Source organism: Gallinula chloropus (genome assembly GCF_964237585.1).
Source record: "Gallinula chloropus genome assembly, chromosome: 3".
Taxonomy (NCBI): domain Eukaryota; kingdom Metazoa; phylum Chordata; class Aves; order Gruiformes; family Rallidae; genus Gallinula; species Gallinula chloropus.
Window position 1 is genome coordinate 61,484,217 of NC_140087.1, and position 27,096 is coordinate 61,511,312.

At 42.1% G+C, this 27,096-nt stretch overlaps 1 protein-coding gene across 1 annotated transcript in view; it reads left to right on the plus strand.

Moving 5' to 3' along the window:
* RPS6KC1 (ribosomal protein S6 kinase C1) overlaps window positions 1-27,096 on the plus strand; it is a 92,255-nt gene that overhangs the window by 23,483 nt on the left and 41,676 nt on the right. The window contains exons 6-8 of the mRNA XM_084261897.1: window positions 1,760-1,819; window positions 2,641-3,003; window positions 19,049-19,167. Of these exons, the coding sequence (XP_084118023.1) occupies window positions 1,760-1,819; window positions 2,641-3,003; window positions 19,049-19,167 (542 nt within the window). The remainder of the gene's footprint in view (window positions 1-1,759; window positions 1,820-2,640; window positions 3,004-19,048; window positions 19,168-27,096) is intronic.

A 27,096-nucleotide genomic window follows, 5' to 3' on the forward strand; every position in this document is an offset into this window, starting at 1 on the left:
TTCTGACAGTCACTCTGTCTTCCTTTCTGAGCACGTGGGATAATGTTCAAGTGTCCAACTTTCTCTCCAAAAAATCTTGCTAGACCATTTGCCAAAATCTTTAGAGAAATTAACTGGGATATTTTTTTTTTCTCCTTTCCATTCTTCCCCCTCTGCTTCCCATTTTGCCATGCTCATGTTATCTTCCCAGAAATAAGCATGTGCAGTTCAGACTCTCCCTACCCCTTGGGCTGATTGGAAGCCCTTGATTGTGGCTGTGTGGTGCCAGACCTGGGCTCTAAACCTGACCTTAAGCAAAGTTTATTAGCTCAGGCTCTGTGCCATACTAGCTGTGTTCATACAGCTTCTGGTCAAGTTGGCTGCAAGAGAAGAGCAAACGTGGTTTTGTTTGGACTGTAGGGAAGGGAACTTGGGTCTGAAATCTGCTGTATGGATGTGCTTGAATTCACCCAATCTGTGTGGCCAGCACACCCCTTGCTGCAAATTCCTCACTTTTCAGTTCATTCTATCTATGATTCTGTCTCTCCATCAGCTATGCTTCCGCCTATACATTCTCTCGTAATTTCTCTTCGCTGAACAAAATAAGTTATTTCATAAATTCTCAGTTCTCCATGCCCAAATTTGAGGTGAACGGCCCATTATTATTATTATTGTTCTAATTAATGAATCTTCTGTCATCTTCAACTGTTGTGTTGTGAGGTTGCCTACTTTCTTGCTGGACTTGGGACCAGAGGCAGTCTTTTCTGGGTAGACACTTTGCTTTAAGTCCCTCCCCTGAAAAGATCAGGAGCTTTGTTTTCCATGCACCCTGTCCCTTCCTCTCAAGTGGTCTTGTGCCTCGCTTTTCAGACAGAGAAGGGCTGCTAATCTGTTCTCCTTTGTGTCTCTTTCCACTCGCATTAAATGAAATTGTAGCTTTTCAGAAAGCAGTATTTCTACAGTGCCTTCTCGCTGCTCTTTCATAAATTGCAAATTCCCTCTAACTCTAGAGTTGGAAAAGCAAAAAGAAAGTTTGAGTTGGGTGCCTTTTGCGTCAGCTGCTTGCTACTGCCACATACTTTCTGAAGATAAGTCAGAACACTTGACCTGATAATGTGGATAAATTCTTGACTCTGTCGATAATGCAGAAGAGACACCAGGTTTTCACTCAGAATTTACTTTCTCTGTGTGTACAAACTGCTAAATGTCTTGACCTTGTTGCCTGTTTTACTGCCTCAGTGGGTACATGTGCCAAGGTGATAAAACAAACTGCTACTTGATATCCAGGTGGCACTGCCAAACTCGTGGCTTGCTCCATATGTCTCATGCAGGGAACTATTCTGGAATGACATTTTTGAGACTGAAAGCTGGTGCTCTTTTTTTCCCCTTGGTGTGTAGGTCCCAGCTTTGAAGGCTCTCCTTTTTTAAGTCCCCTTAGCTGTAAATCATCAGAGCAGTGAGAGATAGGGATTAAAGTGCTGCTGCTGTTGAAATTAGGTGAGTTGGAGTGCTGAGTTTTGAATTAGTCCCCTCTAAGCAAGCACCTGTGTTTTGTTTTTAACCTCAGAGGCAAAGAGAAATGGTAAATCTAACACCACTGTCACAGTTTTAATGGTGTGTTACCAAATTGATATCTCTGATAGCTGGTCAAAGAGCAGTTTCATCTTATATACTTTTACCTGTAATAGGGTCATGCCCTTTCATTTTGATGGCAAGTGAACCTCTAATCTGTTGTACAAAAGGATGTCAGAAACATTTTTGTCATTCTTGTCCTTTTCAGTTCGAAAGGATTTAAGTGGGCTCGATGATGTGACACTTACGAGTCAATCGGAATGTGGAGGTGAGATCAAGAAGCTGATTCCATTTCATTGTGGAAATTAAATGATTAGGAAGTCATAATTACGAGTGAATGCTTTTCATGTATGATGATCCTTACAGAATGAAATGGTGTATTTTTAAAAGCTCTTTGTTGCCATTTATTTCCAAATAACCCTGCTAAGTTGCAGTGGCTTAGTTACTGAGGGCCAGCTTGCAGTAAGTATACATCCTTTTAACTGATGGCAGATGTAAAATAAAATGCACTAGCTCAAATTTCAGTGAAAGAGATGTCAGCTAATTCATTTTACTGTGTGTTAGCAATGGAAGAAGAGTACACGTTGTAGGTGTGAGAGTGGTGCACGATGCATAAGCTGACAGTAACTGTCTTAATTCAGTACTCCTAATTTACAGTTTTTACTTCATCTTGCCGATTTAAAACAGTATGTTGGGTTTTGTACAACAGTGACCTTCCTCCCGCTGATAGACTCTTCTGCTGTCACTCAGAGAGGAAGGGTTAGTTTTGTGATTTCCTAGAGCTCAACAATGTAAAAGCTTTGAAAGTTTGTGTTGAGTGCTACGTGTTGGTCTTCATTTTAATACTGGGAATGAAGAGTTCAGTTGCTCTGTGGAGGTTGCAGCTCACATTAAAACCCCTGATTCTGTAGCTGCTCAAAAATGATTTTAAGACAGCTTTATGTGCAGGGAATTCCTGTGCACAAAGTCTCAGGAAGATGCACAAGTGAGAAAAAAGCTAAAATGTTTGGATGGAATAAAGAATTTTGGAGGTTCCTAAGGTATGTGAGAAATCTAGAGTAATGGTTGTCTTCCTGACTTTGCTTTCAGGTTTCTCCAGTGACAGCGACCTGATCTCCCTGACAGTCGATGTAGACTCCCTTGCTGAGTTAGATGATGGAATGGCATCCAACCAAAGTTCTCCCAGTAGAGCTGTTGGCCTTTGCCTTACTTCTGAAGCCCCAGTACAAAGCACGCTGGCACCTGAGCAGGAGTGGAGCAAGCCCGAAGGAGAGAAAGAAAGCCATGGTCTGTTTACTGGCAGCTTAAAACCCAAGCCTGGCAAACAAGATTACTTGGAGAAAGCAGGCGAGTTGATAAAACTAGCCTTGAAGAAGGAGGAGGAAGAAGATTATGAAACTGCCTTCAGCTTTTATAGAAAGGGGGTTGATCTGCTTCTGGAGGGTGTTCAAGGTATGGATCTTGTTATTATGTTTGCCTTACCTTTGGTTAGGGGTATTTGTTTACAGCATTTCCTTAGTTAACATCAGCTTGCTGAGTTGTGCAGAGGTGATACGGAAAGCAGAGTGGTGTCCGGCTGGATTTCACATGCTTGGTAACTACCATGCATAGGAGAGGGAGAGAGGAATCTTCCTCTCTAAGACTGAAATGATAATTTAGGGTCTCATCTTACAAGTGCCAAGTATCTCCTCTTTTAAAATTGCAGCACAACCTTCGACTTGCAGGTAAGTAGCAAAGTGCTTCACTTCTGCCTCTTTCTTTTTTTTTATTACCTAGGCATTAATTAATACGTGGCACTTGCAGCACCGTTGAAACATTATTTAATTTACATGGTTAAGTGAGGATTAATTATCCCCATTTTACGCATGGGGAGAGGCAGACTCAGGTTAACTTCCCAATCACAACAGGATTAGAACCATTCTTGGCTCACAGCCTTTTGCTTCTTCCACTAAACTGTTCTCCTTTTCTAGCTAAAGGATGCATACAAACTTACATGTCTGCACTGGTAGAGAAGGATTATTTTCTTTAAATACTTTACAGACATACATTGACATACAAAAGCTGTTAACTGACCAGATGTAGCTACATGTGAATTTCTGTGGAGTCTCCTTGCACCTTGCCAGTCAGAGAACAGTTGGTGTTTTTTTCCCCTTCCATCTCTAGCTCTCAAGAATCTAGTGATAACCTCATACATTTGCATTTTATCCAGCAATGGCTTAAAACTATAAAGCACAGGAAAAGATTTGTTCTTTCCTGGAGTGAATTCAGGGTCTGTGTATTGTGCTTCTGTCCCACACAGATCAAATGAGTAAGATTAGAATTGTGGCTTTGTTTGACAGTATACAGCACAGATGCGTTATGCTGCTCCAACTCTGAACTTGTATGTGCTCTGCTACATTAGCATTTAAGCAGAAGCCTTTGCTGCATCTCAGTAGGATGCACAGCAGTGGTCCAGACCCCCTGAAGTTGTAGGAATGGAAGTTGCCTGCTGAGCTGCTTTGCTTTAACAGGTCCTGGCAAAAAATAATGGATAGATTACTCATGAAAACTTAAAGGTGTGGGCTAAGGTATGTTCATAGCTTTTGCTTAAAATGTCTTACACTTTTTGGCAAAGGGACATCCACCTCTTTCATTTCAAGTCCCAGTGATGTCAGTAGGGTTGCTGCTTTGCTGCTTGTTGTGGCTTTTCAGTAGCATCCTATCTTTCCTTGCCTGTGTTATCAAAATGCTTTTCATTCTTGGTGTTGAATGTGCTGGCAATCCTTCTGTTGCAGAGCCCAGCTATTCTTTCTTTACTAACACACTTCTTCCTAGACCTGTGTGCCATTCAGTTACGGTCTTCTGAAGAATAGCCTGTTTCGTCGTAATCACTTCTCTCTTCATGCTGTGAGGCAAGGCTGCCATGACGCAGTTTTAAACTGACAGTTAAGTTTCAGCTTCAGAAAGCTTTCTTTATTAAACATCTTCAAGCTGTAAGGGTGTGAACAGAAGTCAGGCTATTGCACATCAGTTGAGCTGTTGTAACTATGCATGTGCACGTGAGTTGTGGCAGGGGTTAAACATGTTCATTTTGAATCCATGGTAATCCTTATGGTAATACATTTAACTTGAAGTAGGGAAAGGCTGTTCTTGAACGTGGTGTGATTTGATCAAATGATGTGGAATTACTCGTTAAAATAGAGTAGGTTGAGCTTTTTACTTACATTTGCTAACACTTCCTCTGAGAACTTTTGCTGCTTTGCTGTTGACTAACTACTCTTCTATCTCCTTCAGATGATTAGTAATTCTTTTTTCTCACTGGTATCCAGGTTTTCAGGCTAGGAAAAAGTTCAGTGAGTCTTAGAAAAGTGGGATATTCTTCCCTGTTTCCCTGATGACAGTCAGGTAGTACAGTGAGGGTTATTGAGAGGGGGGCCTGTGCAAACCATATGAAGTTCGACAAGGTCTAGTGCAAGGTCCTCCATGTGGGCTGGGTCAAGTCAGGATGGGCAAAGAATGAGTTGAGAGCAACCCTGAGGAGAAAGACGTGGGGTATTGTTATACTAGAAGGTCAACATGAGCCAGCAATTGCCTGTTTGCAGCCCAGAAAGCCAACCATATCTTGTGCCACATCAAAAGAAGCATGACTGACAGGTCGAGGGAAGTGATTCTGCCTCTCACTCTGCTCTTGTGAGACCCCACATGGAGGACTGTGTCCAGCTCTGGGGTCTTCAGTACAAGACAGACATGGACCTTGTGGAGTCAGTCCACAGGAGGGCTGCAAAGATGATCAGAGGGCTGGAGCACCTCTCCTGTGAAGACAGGCTAAGAGACTTGGGCTTGTTCAGCCTGGAGAAGAGCAGGATCCAAGGGGACCTTATAACAGCCTTTCAGTACCTGAAGAGGCCTTCAGGAAAGCTGGAGAGGGGCTGTTTATCAGGGAGTGTAGTAATAGGACAGTGGGTTATGGGTTTAAGCTGAAGGAGAGTAGATTTAGACTAGTTATTAGGAAGGAATTCTTCCCTATGATGACGGTGAGACCCTGGCACAGGCTGCCCAGAGAAACTGTGGCTGCCCCCTCCCTGGCAGTGTTCAAGGCCAGGTTGGATGGGGCTTTGGGCAGCCTGGGCTGGTGGAGGGTGTCCCTGCTCATAGCGGGGAGGGGAGTTGGGACTAGATGATCTTTAAGGACCCTTCCAACCCAAACCAGTCTGTGATTCTATGATTAATAAATTTATAGCGATGGTACTTGTGTGTAGGGGTGTTCCTAATGGATGAAGAGATGTTTAGCTAGCACCTGCAACATCTGTGCGCTCCCTGACATTGCATCTGCACACCACAGGGGAGGGAATAACAGGAGTGAGTTGCTCTTTAGTTTCTATCTTACATACAGGAGAGTTCTTGGCAGTCAGCTCTTCTTTTTTATTTCTCCACGTCACCCTGTGTGGCTGAGGAGGTGGAACAGAAATAAGGGATCAATCAGCCTCTGCTGGGCATTTTCACAATTTGACTAGATCCAGCTCATCTTGTATCCTATCTCTTTGGAGTTTCTGCGACCTGGCAAGGGGACACTGATACCTTTTTCTATAATGATAGGTCTTCCTAAAAATACATCTCTTGTCAGGATCCATGAGGATAGTAAAAGAAAAAAAAAACAAACAACAAATGCCCCCAAACCCCCAAAACCCAAACAAACCCAAACCCATGAAAAAAACCCGCACAAATAACCACCTATATCATGCTTTTTAATCTAACTGCTTTATAAAGATTATTTGTTTAGTGTTGATATATGAATATTTGCTGCATGCTATAATAAGAAACCCTCCAACCTTAACCTAATCACTTCAGCTATTTAAAGAGCCCTGGTTGTGTATTTCACATGGATAATAACATGCTCCTTTCAAAGTGTCCTGGCTCTGGCCAGGCCAGAGTCAACCTCCCCAAGCAGTCATCACAGGTGAACTGAGTTAGCACAGGTTGACTCTGGCCTGGCCAGAACCAGGACACAAAGATAAAGGTGGTACAATTGTTAGAAAATGCCTCTGGTCTGCTGGCGTTGATTATTTTTAGCCTATTTTGTGTGAATTAGCCTGTGTAATATCCAAAAGTGAAACACAGTGCTCATGTATGCTTACACACACATATAAAATGACATTGCCTCTCAGTGTACAGCCATTGCAGAGTGTCTCCTCTCCACGACTGACTGGAAGTGGCTTTTGCATGTTAAATGGTAATAACATATTTTTGCCACGTGGTGGCACCAAGAAAATAGAAATTGACACCTAAGAATTGCAATCAGGAAATGTAACCAGTGTAGTGTGTGTGTGTGGAGGAACATCAGCCATCCTCTGTGTTTGCAGTTTCTCACAGAATTACCTCGGGAATGCAGTGCCTCTCTAAGTTGGTTTAGATGTATCTGAGAGGTAAGGGTGTCTTACCCGATGCTCTTTTACGCTTGGTGCAAGAAGATCTACTTACTGCTTAAAGATGCCTCATCAAAATCGTGTACAAGCAAGTTTATTATTGCAAGTTTATAGACTCGTGTTTAATTTGAAGTAGCAGGCTCCCATAAAGGCACTCAGAGCACGCTGGAGTCTTACTTCCATGATGGCTTTCTAGCACGCAGAGCCAGTGGCAGGAACACTAGCCGAGGCAGGTGTCGTGTTTGCTTATACCAAAGAAACCTACATCTTGACTTCATCTTGAGCTGCATGTGCGTGCTCTCACAAGCATGGTGACATTAGTTACTCTGTGCAAGATGTGTATGCATTTCCCTCTGCTAGTCTCTTGCAGAGTTTTGGCGCTGCATCTTTCACCATCCTCAGTCACAGTCCTGCCAAGAGGCCTGACCTGCGTGTCACTTGGGGAATGCAGGCCCTATGTGCTCCAAGGGGCGGTGTATACCTTGAAGTCTGGGCATCTGCTCTTTATACATCTTGGGCCTAATTCTCCTTTGTATTTAGCATGTATGTCAGTGGAAAGGAGAATGCATTCTTGGACTGACAGCAGAGCCCTTGGACTACCTTTACCTTTTGTATGTGTACCTCCCCACTTCATTTGTACCAGAGCTCCCTCGTGTGAGATGAGAGAGATTGGCTGCCATAATCTCCTTTTTCCTGTGAATACAAATTGGTTCTGCTGCCCTTCTTGTTTTTAGTGGGTATTGTTGTGTATGGGATTTTGGAGCTTTGCAAAGCAGGTCTGTCAGGGTTGTATAGGATGGTTAAGTATTCTCCAGAAGCTGATAAGCAATTCTCCGGAAGCTGAAACCTTCCGGAATTCAAATCTTCTGCCTTTTTAAGCATACTAGAAGATAAGCATATTAATTGATAGAAACTTTGTCTCACAACTGTGGCTGTGCCTTTGTTCTGTTAGCACGTCAGAGCACTTTGAGGTCAATGCATTGCTTCAGGCCTAGCAATGGAAAAAATGCACCAATCGATAGCAAGCCACCAACTTGTAGGCTGGAAGTTAACTGTATTTGATGTGAAGTAGTGCTCTCCCTGGTTTTGGTGTAGGATGTAGTTAATGGTAGGAAAAAAATAAAACATGAGGCTAAAATTTATCGCACAAGTTTGGGGTTTTTTTCTGTAATAAAGGAGGGAGTCCTGTCTATTATGAACAGTGCTTAGTTTTTCCAACTCCAGCCGTTCTCGTGTTACATCCATTATGGGTCTGGGCAGTCTGAGCTGTGTGATAAACACAGAGCAAATGCTATTGCTTATTGCTGGGTTTCAGTAACTTCAGGCACATGATGAAGCAAGAACATTTCACAATATGGCAGTCTAATTTGTGTAGAAAAGTACAGGATCTGTTCCATGTGGTTTAGAAAGCAAATGTGTTCATTGCTGGCCTGTTACATACAAGGCTCTGTGTTATGCATTAACTTCTGAAGGGAAATGATCCGTTGGGGTGTTTGTTTTCACATGTGTAGCAGCTAGAGCTGGATATCATGAGCATTTATTTGTTTTAGGGGGCTGGTTTGGCTGGGCAGCATGGACCCTGTTGTATGAAGTATGTCATGCCTCTTAAGCCAGTTTAGCAGCCACAAACTGTTTTCTAGGTATCTGTATTTTGCATTAGGTATCTACAACTTCTAGATAAGCTGGTGGTGTCTTTGAAAGCGGGCTGCGAATGTCAATTCTGCACTGCTCTGTGCTATTTTAATGTTTATCTAGTAAATAGAGCTGGAACAAAAATTACACAAATTACTGGAACCTTGCTAAAATGACTTTGACTTTTAACCCAGAAATGCATATACAATGAAATGCTGGGAATACTTTGGACAACTAGATGATATTTTTGGATATACTGAAAACAAACCAACTTGCGTCTAATTACTGGGCTTATGATGGGCTATGATTTGAACTTGTGATGGAGCCAGGGATGCAAACAGGAGCAGGCTTGACAGGGTGCCAAGAAGAAAGTGCTTTATGAAAAGGGGAAGAGGAGCCATAGCAGTTTGAGGGTGTTTCTGGCTTCCAGAGTGAAAAGCACCTTTGCTTGTTTGTTGAATGGCACTTAGGAAAACAACTTGTGTTGCAACAGTAGCTATTTTAAATTCCTTTCACTTGTTAAATCCTCTGTGTAGTGTTTCTCATTGAGAATAACAGTCTTACAGCCAGCTTTCTGAGAAGATGCACTGGGGTGTGAGCTGATGTCTTCAGGGAAACCTTGGAGTTGTGCTGGGCCACACGGAGAAATGTTAATGACAGACAGAGCGACTGACACAACTGTAATCCTCCTCCACCTGATCTCAGACCTCTGTGCTCCTGTGGTGTATCATTGCTTAGTCAACACAAAAGCTTTCTGCCCTTGTGCTTTCCAAAGGAGCCGAAAAACATCTCTGTTTCCAGATGTTGGACTGTGGGGATGCCGTAAGACTGTTTGGGTTGGGCTTTCTAAGTAACCATACAAAATGCTCCCTCTCTCCTAGTGCTTCATACAACCTCGACATCACAGCTTCTGTTTCAGAAGGTTAGATGTTTGTGAGAGGACTTGTCTATTGACGAACAGATAGATTAAGAAGGGATGTTGGAAATTGTGTGGTTTGTTTAAAACAGTCATCTAACCCCACTGTGCTGCCAGTGATGCTGAAACCCATGCTAATATGAGCACTGAGCTGTTTGCAACTGAAATGTGTTGGCTTCCAAGCCCATTGCAGACCATACAGAGCTTCAGAGCAGATTAGTGCTGCAGGATCCATTGCTGTGCAGTAGATGCTGGATGGATCACCCTGGGTGATGCAAAAGTACTGGGTTTAGACTTCATCATGACAGAGCAGTAAAATACAGCATCTGCCAGTGAAATATGATGAATCTGGCTAACATATAAATACAGCCAGATTCAACTTTCTAAAGGAATACTCAAGGCAAAGTTGCACTTAAACTGCAAGACTTCTCTGCACCAAGAGACTGCTAAGTCTGGGTTTTAGCACGTGCTGCACAGCTTAGAGCCTTACAGCACACGTAAAGGTGAACAGTAGCAGTGCTTGTAAGCCAAGATGTAGGGCACAATGCAGAGATGATGGAAAGTGGTTGCTTAGCGTGTGGCTGCTGAAGGATGAATACAAATGTGATGAGGTGAGCCTTAAAAATCTGTTCTTTCTTCCCTCTTCTGGGGGACACAGCTAGCTGCATTGGCTTGGTGTTGATCTGCCCTTTCCAAGATTTTTGAGTCTGCCCTCATAGCAGCTCCTTGCCAGGTTGCTGCTTGTGCCCAGCCTCTTTGACAGACATCTCTTCCTGCCTGCACAGCCTTTTATCTCAGCTGTTGTTAGCCAGCACTTAGCTGCAGCTAAGTGCATTAATCTTTTTTTGACTGTTGCTATGTGGGGTTTCTACCTCCCATCAGAAGACCTAGTGGGGTTGCCACACTTCTTCCAGCATACAGTGTAGACAGAAGAGACTGATCTAGGTTACAGTGCCGCTTCTGTCCTCAGGTGAGAAAATTGAAGTCTCTGCAGCAGAATTAAATGCCTCGGGCAGTGTAGGTGAACTGAGGCAAATTACTAGCTGAAATAGAAAAATTGCATAGATATATTTAAGTGCATGATGCTGCATGATAATCAGTGCTCTGATGTCCTCCCCCAACTGTTCTTGCATATACAACTTCTCTCTTTACACATCCTCATTTTCTCTTTTCCTGTCGTCTTTCCCTCTTTTCCTCTTCCAGTATTTTAAAATAGCCTCTCTTGCTTCAGAGCTGTATAGAGGGACTAGTATAGGTTTGATCTCTACAGGACCTGCTGCTGGCTCTTCTATTTTAGAGATTTTAGTGATTGCTGATGGAACGGTACCATTTCCCATACGAAGTACGTATGGATTGTATTAAAGACATAGATATGGGTACTATTAGACTGTCAGGATTGATCACTCTCATAATTGTTTTTTCATCTGTTTTCTTTCGGCAACACTTTATGCTTGAAACTGCAGTAACTTTCTTACTTGAAGGGATAGATATCTGTGTACCTAGGTTTCTGCTCTGAAACAAAGAGTGTTTGTGGTTGCTAATTCTAATTTGGACTTGTCTTTACAGTTAAGAAGGAAGAGAGCAAAGAAGTTGGAAAGTCTTTTACTCTCTTCTGTGGTGGTGGCCTGCGTAACTTTTCTTTGATCTGCCCATGCTCTCCTCCTGTTTCAGTGGTGCTTCTGTTGGAGGACCTGCTGCTACTGTTACCATTTTTTCCTCATCTGTGCTAGGATGCCACTGCTTGTCCTTGTGTCCTGCAGTGCTCACAGGGTGCACTTTTTTTCCCCTCCTTGTTCTTACGTAGTTTTAAAGGAAAGTGTTCAAGAATGGTTCTCACATTGTGAAATCCTACTTTGCTGAAATACCTTGCAGTTGAGGAATACGAGTTTTAGCAGATGAATGGGAGGTTAAGCTTCTCCTCCCTGAAATGGTATGTACTGGGTGACAACTTGTTTGAGTGTTTTCCACAGTGTGACACAGCCACATGAAAAGCTGTCACCACTTTGTGGATTTAATGTGAGAGTTTCTGTAGAAACAGATGTTTGTTGATTAGTGTTTCTGCAAAGTTAGGTTTCAGACTATCTTAAGCATTACTGACTCCTGCTTTGCTGGTCACTCAAACACATTCACCCACATCATTTTTCTATGTAATCTTAACTTTGGGGCGTATGCCAACATCTCTTTCTCCAGAGCACTATTTACCTAGACATTTACACCACTGGTGTGTAACCTTTAGGTTTGCTCCAGGATGCAGAATGGGCAGCTTCACAGGAAGTGTAGATCTGTAAGTTTTCCAGCAACCTGAGATGAAGATGCTGTATAAAATATCGACACAATAGTTACAAGCACACTGGAAAGTTGGAAGAAAAATTCTTAGGTGTTCGCTCACTGTCACACATTTATGCTTCAGCATGAGAGCTTCAGCTTTTAAGTGGCTTTTCGTCTTTGTTGCTGGAGTACAGTACGGTCCTGAATCTTCAAAAAGCAAGAAAGAATGGTTCTGATAAATGTGATGTATCTTAATAACTTTTTTGAATTTCCTAAAATGTTAAAAAAAAAAAGTGAAAAGATCCCTTCAAACTGTTTTACCATAATGGGTTTCATCTTGGTCTTATTTTAAAAATAATTTTAATATTTACAGTTGTTCTTTAGCTGCAGAATTTGGCCACCTCCTCAAAGGAGCTCAGCATTATTATAATATATAGCATACTAGAGATGATGAGCCAGCGGGCTTACTTCACAATTCCAAAATGCCACCTGCTGCTAGAATCTATAACATCTTCCCATGATGCTGAAGTGTCCATCTACCCCAGCACCTGCCACATTTCACTTAAGTAATTGTTTGAAAATTAAAGGTTACCCACTCTCCTGTGAAAGTTGGTGAAGACTTATTCCAAAACCAGCAGCTCTTGCCCTTCCTGAAATAAATTTTGGGGTTATAAAACTGTGTCCAAAGTGGTCACAAACCTCTGCTGGATTATGAGTCGCATTGTCACTTACGGTGTGCCTGAGCTTTTGTTTGGCTAATATGGACAAAGGAGTCTGCTTCACATGATGTAAGAAGTGTTTGCCCTAAGAAGAACAGAGGTCCTCTTGAACCAATTAGGCAAAAATAACAGCTGGGCTACCCACTAATAAGGAAGGTGCTGCTAAACCTCTTTTCATTGTGAGAAGAAATAAATCTTTTAAGGCTTACTCCCTTGCATTTTTATAGAGAGCAATTCTTTGAAAAATTCAGCAATCCAGCTGGGTGATATGTGCAGGAAGACTGTGAAGAAGATAAAGAAACTTTTAAAAATAAAAAATGGTATTATAGCTGTTAGATTTGGCAATTATAAATGTTTCATTGAAGATTTCAGTATTTAGAGAAAGTTTTACTGTTCAAATTGTTAAGAATGTGGAGTTTGGGGTTAGCACAACAGGCAGTCTCCCACAAGTTCCTTGTAGCCTGTTCTGCAAGAGGACATTCCTTCCTGGAGCAAATCTCTTCTGATATCTTCTTAAATAAAGGCAGCCCACATGTATTTTTAGTAAGTTTGAGAGAAAAGCAGGAAGATTTGGAATGTGAAGGTTACAGAGGATTGGGACAGGTAATGCTAACTTTTTAGCCTTACCGTTTTTGTAGAAATACCCACATCCTGGTCAGGCAGCTAGCTAGGTCACTGATGATGTCCTGGCAGATTGCCTCTTCCTGAGGCAAATCTGCAGTGTCCAGTGGGGGATGATTTGGAGGTGGTCAGACCCAAAGCAAGGGAGGAACATGTAGAATTCCTGAGTGGGTGCTATATACTGTGATTTTGTGGAATGTTTTGTGGAATGTTCTGTATGTTCGTGGCAGGCGGTGACGAGCTGTCTTTGTTACCATCCAGTAGAATACACATCTTCCATGTGACTTCGTCCTGGATCTGTGGAGGAGTATAGTTAAGCCCCAGAGCAAGTTTGAGAGCACTTCTCCACACCTGAGATGCCTTCTGTTAATACCCCAGATTATTTCTGGGCAAAAGGACAGTTCTTACCCCCAGCTTTTTTCTTTCCTTGCTTGAGTTTATTGGGCATGGCCCCCTTTCAGTAACTTTTTGCAATTAATACCTGCACGTAAGTAATTCTCTTACACAATACAGAAGATCTGGTGCCTGAATGAACAGTTAACTGAACTGAGCACTTAACACTTCAACGTTGAGTTAGCTAATCTTTCAAAGGTATGTGGTCTTCTGAGGTGCTGTGTGGTGAGAAAACCAAAATCTTGCTGTTTTCTGAGATGCTGCTACTACGTGCCTATCCTGTGGAAATGCTGCTCCTCTATTTTTCATTCAGGTCAGTGGGCTATGGGAGAACAAGCAGGCCAAGTCACTAGATGAACTCAATGGCACAATTACTCTGATATTTTTGGGTTTCCTCTATCAAACCCTCAAGATCGTTTGAATGTTGTTAGGAACGTCTGGTTTTGTCTACATATTGTAGCTGAGCCGTCCTTAGAAATAAAAATTAAAGAACAAATTTTAAATCGTTGGCTGCTGTCCTAATGTCCTGGCTACTGTTACTTTGGTCAGCGGGTGGCCTGGTCAGCCTTTCCAGAGCCAATTTTCATTTTAAGATATTTTTATTTCTTTGAAATAGGCGAAGCCTGTGGAAAATGAGGGAGCAGCCTGCTTGTGCTGGTGTGAAGGCTTATATGCGCAACAAAGTAGCTGTAGAGTTTTTATATTCTGTTTGCAGTAATAGTAAACAGAGCATCTAAAATAACCACTTGCACATTGCAACAAACACATCATCATTTGCTTAAAAAGAGTTATAATTACAGTTGACGAAGCATGGACACCATAAAAAATGCATTAGTTTGGCTTGACACATTAATTACCTGTTTTTGCAGATGTTTTTATATATTGTTGTGTGAACAGTTTACAAAATAATTACAGGAAAGTCATATGGAAAATAAACTAAGTGGGTGGTTTCTCGCCTTAATATTTTCATTCATGTGAATCTGTGTGAGGCACAGCTGCTCCACAGCAAATGCAGAGGGAGAGAGAGGGAGAGAGACGGGGAATCTTGAGGGGTTTTAATTCTAAGGTCTCTATGATCAGCCTTGCTGCACTTTTATATCTTGCGTTAGCAGCGTAGTTTTTAAACATGTAAAATGACATTGCTGATTTAATCCCAGTGATCAGGAGGAGGGAGAAGCTTTGATCCTGATCAGATGAAACGTAAATCTTCTAGTATCTAGGAAAATAAATGAAAAATCAATATTATTTTAAGCAGGATGATCTTTTATGAGCAGTTGTAAAGATTCATCAAAGGCTTTGACACAGTTTAAACATTTCCTGTTTGCTGCCATTTAAAGACAAATGCCTTTCAAGTTATAAATTGTAATTAAAGAGAGATACCTCTTTAGATTATTGTGGGCTAACCACAGAATGGAAATAGGAACTCAGGATGTTCACACAGTGTTTAAATCAAAAGGTCTTAACTGGGAATAAATTAGTGGATTCTTTTAAGAGTACACATTTGACGTAACTAAAAACACTATCCTGTAACAAAATGCAATGCTGCCTCTAAAAAAAAATGCATCAAGTCTGCATCACAGCTTTAACATCTGTCAGATATAAGGATTTGTTCTAGCGCTGTGTTTTAGTGATTTATTGGGTTTTAAGTGAAGTGTTCTACGACTTGAAATTTGGCTTAAATGCAAAAGATTATTTTTAGTTTAATGGGGTCTTTATTATCATTCATCACCCTGTATTTAGGGTTTTTTACATAACATTTTCTTTTTTTTTTAAATTCATATCCTCTGTTTCTTGAAATTTTTTGTGAGGTATTGGCTGTTTAGGTGGGAATTTGTGTTGGTTTCTTGGTTAAACTGATAAAAAGAGTAAACAGCTACAATCCTACCGCCATAAATCCAACATCCACCTGTTACAGTGTTCAGAGACTGAACTGTTAATGATCTTACTTAACAAGCTCTTGCATCTTATTTGTTAATAAATGTTTTGTGGACCCACACTCTCTTTTGTGGCTGAAGATTTTAATTAACAAACAGTTTGCAAATGTTATTTAACAGATTACCGGGGAAGGAAAAGTAGAAGGAAAACTGAAATTAATGTCTTGTGAAAGTAGGGAGAACAAAGACAGCTCTAAGGGGACATCCTAGCTTGTTTGTGTTAATTACTGTAAAATTACTGAAGCATTGAAAAAAGGCAATAAACATCCCAACTAAATACACATAACTAACAATTAAGCTGTAAGCTTGACTTTTATGATAGCCTCAGACACTAACCTAGCAGTTTTCTACCAGTCTGCTTGAAGAAAGTCCTGGCTGAAGAGTTTACTGTTGCTGTGCAGATGACTCCTTTTCCCTGAGCGGCTACTGCTTTGTGTGTCTAAGGGAATGTTGGGTGATGACCAGTGGATCAGCAAAAGACAGTTTTATGGTGCTGTAAGATTAAATGCAGAGATGAAAGTGAGGGTATTAGTCATGTTTTAAGAAATTACAACACACGTTTATAAAATGCTGTGGATCTGTTCTCTTCTGATAATGCCAGATCCAAGTTAAAACAATTGAGTGTTGTCATTTTTTTTTAATCCTAGATTGAAATAAGACTGGCAGTCTCATCTAGAGGAGTTTCCTCAGATGAGTCCTACCAGGCAGAGGCTCTTGTTAGAGGTCTTTAGATTTAAAGTACAGTGAACTTGTCACATATCTGTAATACTGTATGCTGAAAGTGCACTGAATTTCTGGCTGTCCAGCTTTTTCCCAAACCAAGTGTAATCCAAGGATTTTGCAGAGCAGGTCTTGTGTCTCTGTCCGAGGAAGTGACAATCACTTTTACCTCCTGCAGGGAGGTGGATAATAAGATTTACAGTAGATCAGAGCTTGGAGTAAATGGTAATACTCTTATTCTTGCTGGAGTCCTTGTGATGGTTCAGTGCATTTAGGGTGTTTGTAGTAGTGATATGAAAATGAGGGAGACTTTTTTTTTTTAAACAGGGTAAAAATAACTAGTAGTAGACCATGGCAACATAGAATGGCAAACAGCCCTCTGAGTTTAAGTAAGAGCCTCTTAGCATCAGGCTGGGGAGAAAAGAGCAGCTCTGAGAGCCTACAGTGGACAAATTCTTAATGAACTTTCTGAAGAGACCTCATACTCAGGTTTTTGTTTTTCTCTGGCATCTTGAAAGTGTTTTAAGCAGACAGCTTGCTCTTCTTTCTTTATTAAGGTGTCAGTATTAAAGCTAGCCAGGTCTGACTAGCTGAAGGATCAGAATGATTCCTCCTGCCCTGAGCTGCTGGAGAGACATGGCTGCAGCTCAACCCTTTACTGGCAGTAGTGAAGATGAGCACAGACTTCTGAGAGGGGCTTGCAGGTGCATGCATGTACTCTGTATGGGCATGACCACAGACTGACACAGGCAGAAGGATATTGCCTTTACAGACACCTACAGAACCACAGGCAGTGTGAACAGTCCAACCTCTTAGGATCTGTTGTTGGTCAGGGGCAGAGAGGCTGTTCAGGTCTCTAGTAGCTGCCCCCAACTCTCAGACATTTTGCTTATCTTGTTGGCCTATCTTATGCACAGCGAATAACAAGCACACTCATGCAGAAAATAGTGAAAAATAAACTTTTAATAAGAAGGTAAGACAGACAGACAGTGGTGGTCAGGTAGCAATGCTCAGACAAATGCACTGTCCAGCAGCCTGTTTACGCACAATCAGCCCATGTAGTTCCTACCTCTGTTTTTTCTTATGCTTGTGCCCCCCATCCACCTTGACCGTTCCATTTCTTTACCTTTAATCACAGAATCACAGAATCACAGAATCTTAGGGGTTGGAAGGGACCTCAAGAGATCATCGGGTCCAACCCCCCTGCCAAAGCAGGCTCCCTATCTCATATTACACAGATAGGCATCCAGACGAGACTTGAATATCTCCAGAGAAGGAGACTCAACCACCTCCCTGGGCAGCCTATTCCACTGCTCCGTCACCCTCACTGTGAAAAAGTTCTTCCGCATGTTGGTGCGGAACTTCCTATGCTCCAGCTTACAGCCATTGCCCCTAGTCCTGTCCCCACAGACCACTGAAAAGGGGCTGGCCAAATCCCCCTGCGTCCCAAGTCTAAGATATTTATAAACACTAATTAGGTCTCCCCCTAATCCTGCCTCTAAATATCTTAAAATCTCTTACATGTTCCTACAGCCTTCCTCCCCCTCCCCAAAACCATCCCGTGATGTTTTGCGTACAAGTGTTTACACAGAAAGTTCTCCCTCAGACATCCCATAATAGGTTTACTCTTTATGAGGCTCATTCTTGATAACCCACAATAATCCTGGTTGGTTTTATTTCTTTTTCTTTTTTCTTTTTTTTTTTTTCTTATCAGTTACCAAGTTTCTGGTTGAACTTCTTCAAGGTTACACTCAGGGGTTCTTTTCGTGGCCCATTGATTAGTGTCTTATGAGTTCCAGTCTCTGTTATTGTCTCTGTTATCTGCTGCTGGATAGGGTTTGTGTGTTTGCGTATTTAATTTATTGCCTCCCCTGTTCCTTGACTTGTCTTTCATGTTGAGTAGCTGTTGGCCAGATATCCTTGCAGTTCCTTGCCCTGTTTGAGCATCGGTTTGCGAGAGGTGTGGGCTTGCACCTGCCGGTGCAGAAGCCCGCCACAACCAAGGCTGTGTTTCTGCTGGTCTCCAATGGCCGCAGTTACGGCCTCAGTTATGACTGTCAGGGCGATGTGAAATCTTTACTGTTGCCCTGATGACTTCTGGGACTGTTTTTCAGGATAGGAATCTCAACTCTCTTTATGACAGTTGTAGCTCACGATCTTTTTATCTTTGGCGGTTGGCTGAGTGTGTGTCATCATTACAAACTGAGTCTGTTACAATGATGTTAATGTCAACACAACCTAAGTTTAGAGTAAATGCAGAATTTGTGTGATTTTGTGGGATTATCATCTCTTGAAAGAGCTTGGATAGGTTAGACATAAAGCAGTAGTGGTTAAGCTGTCTGGGAAATGAAGTAGCTGGTGCAAGCACTTCTTCCTTTCTTCCTGTGTCACCCCAAGCCAACAGGCAAGGAGCAGGTAGTATCAGAAAGACACCGAGCAAGAATTCTTGGTGTCTCTCATTGCCTGCTGGCTATTGATAGCATTTCTGGCTTTTCTTTGTACTTAGGAAAGCCTGTATTAGAAACATGAAGAAAAAACAATCTTCTCTGTTGTTTAGTTGTAACTGTCTTATCGTGTCTTCCCTACTTGAGCTTTTTTTTGGGTACAACATTTAGGTCAGTGGTTTGTTTAGGTTCTAAATTTATGTTACCATAGGAACATATGCTAGATCACAGGAAATTGAGGTAAGTCTTCTTATTTACCTTAGTCTATAGCAAAGCTTAAATTGTTATTTTTGTAGAACTCTGAGTTCACAGTACTTGCTTTTTATAGGATGTATATCTGTAGGTTCAATTATGAGTAGCCTAAAGGAAATGAAAAAGGTAGAATTAAAGTGGTCATGTACTTTGATTACTTAGTACAGAAAAAATAACTTGCTTGTTCTGTGTTGAGGTGAATCAAGTCCAACTCGTCGAGAAGCAGTGAAAAGGAAGACTGCAGAATACCTTATACGTGCAGAAAAGATTTCCAGTCTCTACCATAAATCCTCTGAAGATGCATCTGGTTCTATGGTAGGCTTTTATTTCTTTTTTTCTGAACCAGAATTCGGTGTAATTAAATTGTCTTGTCTTTTTCCAAAGCAAATTCAAACTTCAGGTTCAAAAACTGTCTAGAATTTCTCTTTCAGGAGGACTGAGGAGTATTTTGATGTCATGTTTCCCTTAAGTCGCTATTCTTTTCTGATTCTTGCATTTCATAGCATTATGAAAGGTGCTTAATTTAATCCAGGTGTGGTTTTTAGCATGTTTTCCTTCTACCTGCAGTTGATGATACAAAAATTTTTAATCATGCTGAAGAATACATGAGAATATTGCTTGGTCTTGTAGGGAGTGGGAAGGCTGTTGGCTCACACATAATGGTGTATCAGAAATGACTCAAGCACATGGTGGGGAGTGGGGAGAAATGAATTTCCCGCAAAGGAAGCAATGGTTCTTCCTGATACCTTCAGGTGTCTCTCTTGGATGTGCTTGAGTGATAAGCTGCTGCTTGATTTTTGAGGAGTTTCTGTAGTAATTCCCACCTTCTTAAGCAGAAACACCCTTATCTGTACTTGTACAAACGACAAACAAAGCTTGTTCCAAGGCACCCTCAATAAATTCTACTTTGCCCTTCCCCAGCCAGTTCCTTTGGGACTTATCTGTTCTTACTCTACTTTTACTGCAGTCATGCTAAACTGTACGTGATTGTCAATGACTGCCTTATTGTAGTAAATATGAAAGTTACCAACTTCCTCTCTCTACAATTATATCAAGTAAGGACATAAAGGGCAGAAGATTATTGCTTCTTATTTTGCACAGATCTAAAAATGCTTTAAGGAGATGACTGCTGCAGAAATGGGAAGCCTTAGAATATCCGACTGCCTAATAAGTAAATTAAAAAAGCAAACCACTGATTTTGAAGGGTAGCTTTTTTTATGTTGAGAGCCCACAAATGCAATTTTGAGGATGTTCCAAATGGGATATATTTTGTGAGATTTGGAGTCTTGCTGCTGCTATGAATTGTACTTTGAACAATTTAGTATTTTGGACTGATATGAACTCCTACTAGGTAGTCTTTCTTTGGGTCAAACACCCCTGAAAATGGGGAAGAATCTATATTGAATAAAAACCTCAGTGTGTTTGGAAACCACAGAACAAGAAAAAAAACACGAGCAACCTATTTTTGCCTTTTTATAAGTTTAAAAACTAACTGTGGTTGGGAAGGAGGAAGAAATAGGTTGCATTTTTGTATGTGAACTTGAGAGGTAAAGTATTTCCTCTTTTATGCTGTACTGAATAAGGCATGCTGTACATGCCTTCTTTACAGATCCAAAGGAAAGCAGAATTAATTGGGATAAGAAAAAAAGTGAGAATAGAATACCATTCTCCTTCTGTGTTGAAACTCAGAATTGACAAGTTGGGGCAAATCTGACTTTGCAGAAGCAAAATGTTGCACCTGGATTGTTCTCCTTTTTCCAAAGAAAGCTGTGTTTCCACAATTTGGCTTTGTTTTACCTAAGTCTGTACGTGTATTTTCATTCCTTTTATTTGGAGCTCATCATAACACGTAGACTTGACTTTTACCTTAGAGCTTTAGAATTTGCTGGCATCGAGGGCAGATGGTGGTGGGGGTCATGATGGTTGTAGTGAGGAACAGGTGTCTTCAGGTTGATAGCTGACAGTTAAATGAAAGAAGGACTTACTTCCCAATGTCATTGGAAGTATAATGATAGAAGGATTTGTTTCCCAAAGCTATTTTAAGGGTAGAGGTAGAAACCACTGTGAATTGTCATGCTCTGTGCTTTGGCTTAGTGTCTTAAGTAAAATGAGAAACAGGACTCTTCCTGCACGTTGGTTGCTGAGCAGACATGAATTTTTGCACCTTTGTTACTCTTTATTCTTTTTTACTCTTCGTGGTAGGTTATACTAGAGTTTGGTGAATTATTGCATGCCATGCAGGCAGCAGTAAGTGCAGTGGAATGTACCTGCATCTATATACAGTGTGATTCCTGTGTCCTTCTCCGAAAGAAATAGTCTGTAGCATACAAGTTTATTGTGTGTGCCTCTTTGCACCTTCACTTCACACCAGCTTGATGTTTGTCCACATGCCCATCTTTGGACAGGATATATATGCAAGTGTTTAAATAACTCTGTACAATACCTTCTTTGACCATGTGGTTCTGTAAAGAGGTGTCTCATTAACTCTTCTGTGCTGGAGAGACACTGAAGTCTTTGAGAACCACTGCACGTGTAACAAGCCTTTCCTAGAAGCATGGCCCAGTGCTGCTACACCCAGTAACCCATCACATTTTGAACCATACAACTGAAATTGTTTTGCAAGAAAATGAAGGACAAACAGCTGTGCCTATGTTACAGTTGGCAGAGTGCAGTTTTGCTAGGGGAAGCAAGCGGCAGTTCAGGGAACTTTGTGGGCAGTGGGATGCTGAGACCATTTGTACCTTGGAGGAAGAGGTGTGACTAGTAAGCAAGCATGGGCATATAAGGAAAAATGTTCTTGTTAATGGCCTGGTGTTGCAAGGCAGAACTGCTTTGTCATCCATGTCTGGTGTAGATAGCTTTGTGCTCCCTATTGTGCCCTTAAAGGGAACAACCGTAATGATCAGCATCAAAGCTAAGCTCACCTGTCCTTCTCAGACATGACAGTTTGCTTCTTTCTTGTCCAGCAGCCCAGAGAAATGCCCATCAAAGAAAGAGGTAAGCTCAAAACTGCAGGTTCAGTTATTGATCTTCACCCTTCAGCCCCTCATATCTTCCAAAGGCATGGGCTGCCATCCATGTGTTGAGCTACGTGCAGCAGTCTCAAAAGCTGAGCGCACCCCGAGCCACCCATTTGTCATCTAAACACCATGTGATGTAAAGCATGGTGGCTTTTCTCTGGGGACCTGGGGCAAAAGGAAGAGAGCCATTCTTCTGCTGCCCTAAATGCCAGGCCCTTGCCTCTTCAATGACCAGATTTCCTAAGAGGCAAAGGCCTGGCATTTCAGAGCTGAGAAGCAAAAATCATCTTTGATGCCATGGAAACCAAACAAAGAACAATAGCAGTTTGTTACTCTTCTTGCCTCAACAAAAAGCCAACAGAGTAGCCCTCAAGGATAGCATCCTTAGCAACCACCCTGCTGCTGGCAAGTCTAAGTGGTGAAGAGAGGAACACAAGAGGAGATGTTTGGAGAACCCTTGGCACTGTTAAAAAAAGGTTATGGGTAGAGGACTTAAGGATGGATAGAAGTTTTCTTAAGGCTGAAAAGAAGCACAGGGAACTGATGGACCTGTGACTGACCATGAACTGGGAACTCACTTGGCAGAATCTTATAAACGTTGAGAAAAGCTTTGCTGTGACCCATAGGAGTAGGAGTTGTAGGAGACAGCTTCTGGAGGTTGTAAACAGACACGCAGACCTTTTGGAAAAACAAGCTGCAGCACATGTTGTCCTTCTCTTCCTCCTCTGGCACAGCACAGCAGCCTCAAGGGCCTTCTCAACGGTGAATGCTCAAGAATGCTTCGTGACAGTGATGGCAGCAGCAGGCCATTTTTCAGATTCTCAGGCTGTATTTTCTCCTCTGCCTCTTTATAAGTGGGAGCTCTGGGAGCCACCTCCAAGCCTGAGTGGGAGCTGCAGTAACAGCCTTTGAACTAGACTGGATTGACCGTCAGAAAGCTGCAGTCTCACATAGCTGTGAGCGGTGTGGCCCAGCACAGCCACATGTATAGGCTGTGGGTCCATTTTAGCTTTGCTAATATTTTTTATAGTGCATGGGGTTTTTTTCATTCTTTGAAATTATTTCTGGTTCTACTTATGCCCAATTTTTTATATTCAGAATTGTCTCATTTTGCAACATTCTAAAAGCTGTTGTCTTTTAAAATGTCAATTATTTTTGATTTTCAAAGCAATTTAGTAACAAGAGTTACATGCAAGCCTGATGCCCAAGCAGGAAAAGCAGCCTTCAGACTGCAGTTTTCATATGATATCTTACTTACTAAAATTCTCATTAAACGTGCATGAAAATTACATGAAGTGTAAAGAAAATACACTTTAGTGAGATGTAAATCTAACATGAAATAAGAAATTCAATCTCAAGGCTTCCAAGATCACATTCTGCTTTCCTGTCAGCTGCTGATTCCAGATGTGTCCCAGCTTCAGGGAAGATGCAGTCCCAAACTGGTGGTTACTGAGGACCTTCTGAAGCACACCATAGTTCTGCCCACATTCAGATGTGTGCAGAGGTGCGACCTTGTTTTCCCATGGTGTAGAGTGAGGAAGAGTCCAGAACCAGAGCAGGGGGGCTGTAAGCTTTTTCACACCCTTGGCATGGAGCCTTGCACCTCAGGCCAGCAGCATCTGCTTCGAAACAAGGCATCTCTTTGCTGCAGTTGCAGGTCTGATCATGCTACATGTGGATGGTTACTGAAGCCACCAGACACAGACCTCTGAATGGTAAGGGGAGATCACATAGAATCACAGAATATCCTGAGTTGGAAGGGACCCATAGGGAACATCAAGTCCAACTCCTGGCTCCACACAGGGCCAGCCAGTTCAGAGCCTGTGCATGAGAGCATTGTCCAGACACTTCTTGAACTCAGTCAAGCTGGGTGCTGTGACCACTTCCCTGGGGAGCCTGTTCCAGTGCCTGACCACCCCCTCAGTAAAGAACCTCTTCCTAATATCCAACCTCAACCTCCCCTGTCACAGCTTCATGCTCTCCCCTCGGGTTCTATCACCGGTTACCAGAGAGAGGAGATCAACACCTGCCCCTTCATTCCCCCTCATCAGGAAGCCACAGACAGCAATGAGCTCTCCCCTCAGCCTCCTTTTCTCCAGGCTGAACAAACCAAGGGACTTCAGCCTCTCCTTATAAGACTTCTCCTCCAGACCATTCACCATCCTCGTTGCCCTTTTCTGGACACTCTCCAATATTTTTATGCCTCTCTTGTACTGTGGTGCCCAAAACTGCACTCAGTACTCAAGGTGAGGCTGCATCAGCGGCAGTGTAGAGCGGAACAATCACCACTCTGGTCTGGTTGGCAATGCCGAGCTTGATGCATCCTAGGATATAGTTGACCTTCTTGGCTGCCTGGGCACACTGCTGGCTCATATTTAACTTGCTGTTGACCAAGACCCCCAAATCTCCCTCAGCATGGCTGGCCTCCAGCGTCTGATCCCCCAGTCTATATGTGCAGCCAAGGCTGCCCCTTCCCAGGTGCAGAATCTGGCACTTGCCCTTGTTAAAATGTCGTGCTGTTGGTGATTGCCAAACTCTCTAATCTTCCAGGCCTCTCTGTAAGGCTTCACCACCCTCAATGGAGTCAACAGCTCCTCCCAGTTTGGTGTCGTCTGCAAATTTACTTAAGACACCCTCTAGTCCTGAGTCCAGGTCATTTGTGAAAATATTAGAAAGAACTGGACCTAAAAGGGAACCCTGGGGAGCCCCACTAGTGCCTGGCTGCCAGCCAGATGTAGCCTCTTTTACTGTCACCCTCTGGGCCTGACCCTTCAGCCAGTTGCCCACCCAACACATCATGGCTTTTACAGGTCTGCATCCGTGTTGGTGAAAGTTTTAATCCTGAGGGTCTGTGCTCGCTGCTGCCAAAGGTGGCAGTGTCAGCACTAAAATCATTTCCCATCAAATGGTGCCTGTGTTGCTGGGCTAGGGATAGTGCTCAAGCCTTCAGTGAGGTTAAGGAGGCTTTTTCTCTTGCTTGGCTGGTGACAACCCTGCTCTCATAACTGCTGGCAGTGATGCCAAAGTTGAGGCAGGAGGTGTTGCCATATTTCATTGGGTAGCTTGCAAAACTAAAGCCTTCGGAAAACAAGTGGTGTCCACAAGCTGCTGAGTCTTTCCAGAGGCCAGCATCACAGTCAGTATCATCCTGGTCTACTTCAAATTAGCACATGCTGTCAAAACACGATGGTGGGAAGGGAACTGGTGATGCCACTCCTAAGTCAGGTAGCTCCAGCTGTGCGGTTCGGAGTGTAGTCTGGAAATTGTTTCAAACTATACGGGGCCTAGCCACAGGAGAGAAGATCCTGGGATACCTGAGCAGCATGCTGAGCGTTTGGACAGGTTGCTAAAGGCCGCCTGCAGGCAGAGGTAGCCTGCCACTGTCTTTAGAATGTAAATACCTTCTTTCTAAAGGCAAATAAAGCTTTTGACTTTGTTACTCTCCTTCCTGTATTTTTTTTTCTTCCATTTTTGATGAAAGCACTGGTTTTTAGTTATTTTTCTTATGTCTGGCTAGATGCTGAGCTTGGATTTTTACTCTATTCAGAGGAGCAGGCAGCTTCGTAGAGTGCTTAATTGCTGTGGGTCTGGGAATTGGGTATTTAGAGTTTGCTTCCGGCTTGATTCACAACAGAATGTGATGCCTCCCCATCATGGGGCTCTACTGTTAGACTTTGCAGCAGTGAAACCAAAGTACTGTAAAGAGCAAAAAATAACCTGAGACCAATAAAAATGGAGAAGCTACTGGGAGCTCTGGATCTATGGATGCAATAGTAAATCGTTTTAAGGTAGGAACTGACTGTAGAGTGCATATATGAAAGCAGTGTGTACGCAGCATTACTGACTGTGCCACCATTGGTGATAATTTAGAGGGAGACCTGAAAATATGTACGGGTTTTTTTGGCTCTTTACACACGATGGATGCAGGAATCTGATTCTATAGCATTATTAGGCGACTATTAACTTACATATGAATATATGAGCTGAAATGTTACGTATAAAAAAAAATTCAAAGAGTTTGATTATTGAGGAATGGTTATAAAATGTAATAGTCTGCAGATAGAAGCAGAAATCTTTTATAGTAGTCTAGAGGATTTGAAAATACTCTCTTTCATGAAATGTATTCCTTAGAATGCTTTTGAAATCTTGTCATGAATAAACTCTGTGTTAGCACAGTTCTTTGTTTCAAAGCAAATATTTCATTATTGCAGAAAAATTGCACGCTCTCAAAAAGAAACCCAACAGAAGAACTCCCTTGACCTTCCAACAGCTCACTACAGTGTGGAACCTAAATTAGGTTTGGAGAAAAAAAATGTCATGTAGGGGTTGTTTTGGTTTTTTTTTTTTTTCTTTTCTTCTTCATGCTAAAACCTTTAGTGGTTTGCGGAGTCCGGGCTGTGTTCTCTTAACTGCTGTTGCTACTTTTGCTTGGTGCTGTTTACATGACAAAACGATTAAAGATCTGCACAATTAAATGAAGATAAATAATAAACTCTTTTAAACATGGAGCCCAGTAGGTGAACACAAAGGAAGAGCACACTGTTCTCCATGCTTTTTGAATATGAGTTTATGACCCTTTTATTTTGCATTTTGCAGCTAGTGCTTAAGTAAGTGTTGATTTTTTGGGGAAGGACTGGAAGGAGAGAAGGTGGTTGTCTGGCACCATGAAGAGGAACCAGTTTTGCGGAGGGCTTTGAGGGGGTGTTCTTGCACTGGAGGATGGCACAGTAAGGATGCCAGAGGGGAAATAGTAGGGAAGAAGCAGATGTAATGACCTAGTTCAGGAGATTCAGATTTTCTTGGAGTTTCTGAGCATGAGAGAAAATGCCTTGATTTTCCCTTATACTTAAACATTTAATCCACAGCATAATGGCTTACCAACACTTTTAATTTGTGATGTATTTGTTAGCTGCTGCCTCAGTAAGCAGACAAATTAGATAAACAGCTTCTGACTCTTAAAAGCCTAAAATTGAGGAGTTTCACCTTCCTCTTCTGTTACCTATATGTGGGAGACATGTACTTGGGGGGGCCAGGTGATGCTTAAAACTAGTTTGGCATTCAACAATTCTGCAAATGAAGTTACCCTATTTGTGAGGAAGAGATCCAGGTCTTTGGTTCTTGTAGAAACTGCATGTTGAATTTTTGGAGGAGGATCTAATGAATTCTCTCTGTTGGCAACTGGAAATTTCTGAAAATGTTTGTTAATGTGCCAGAGATACACACG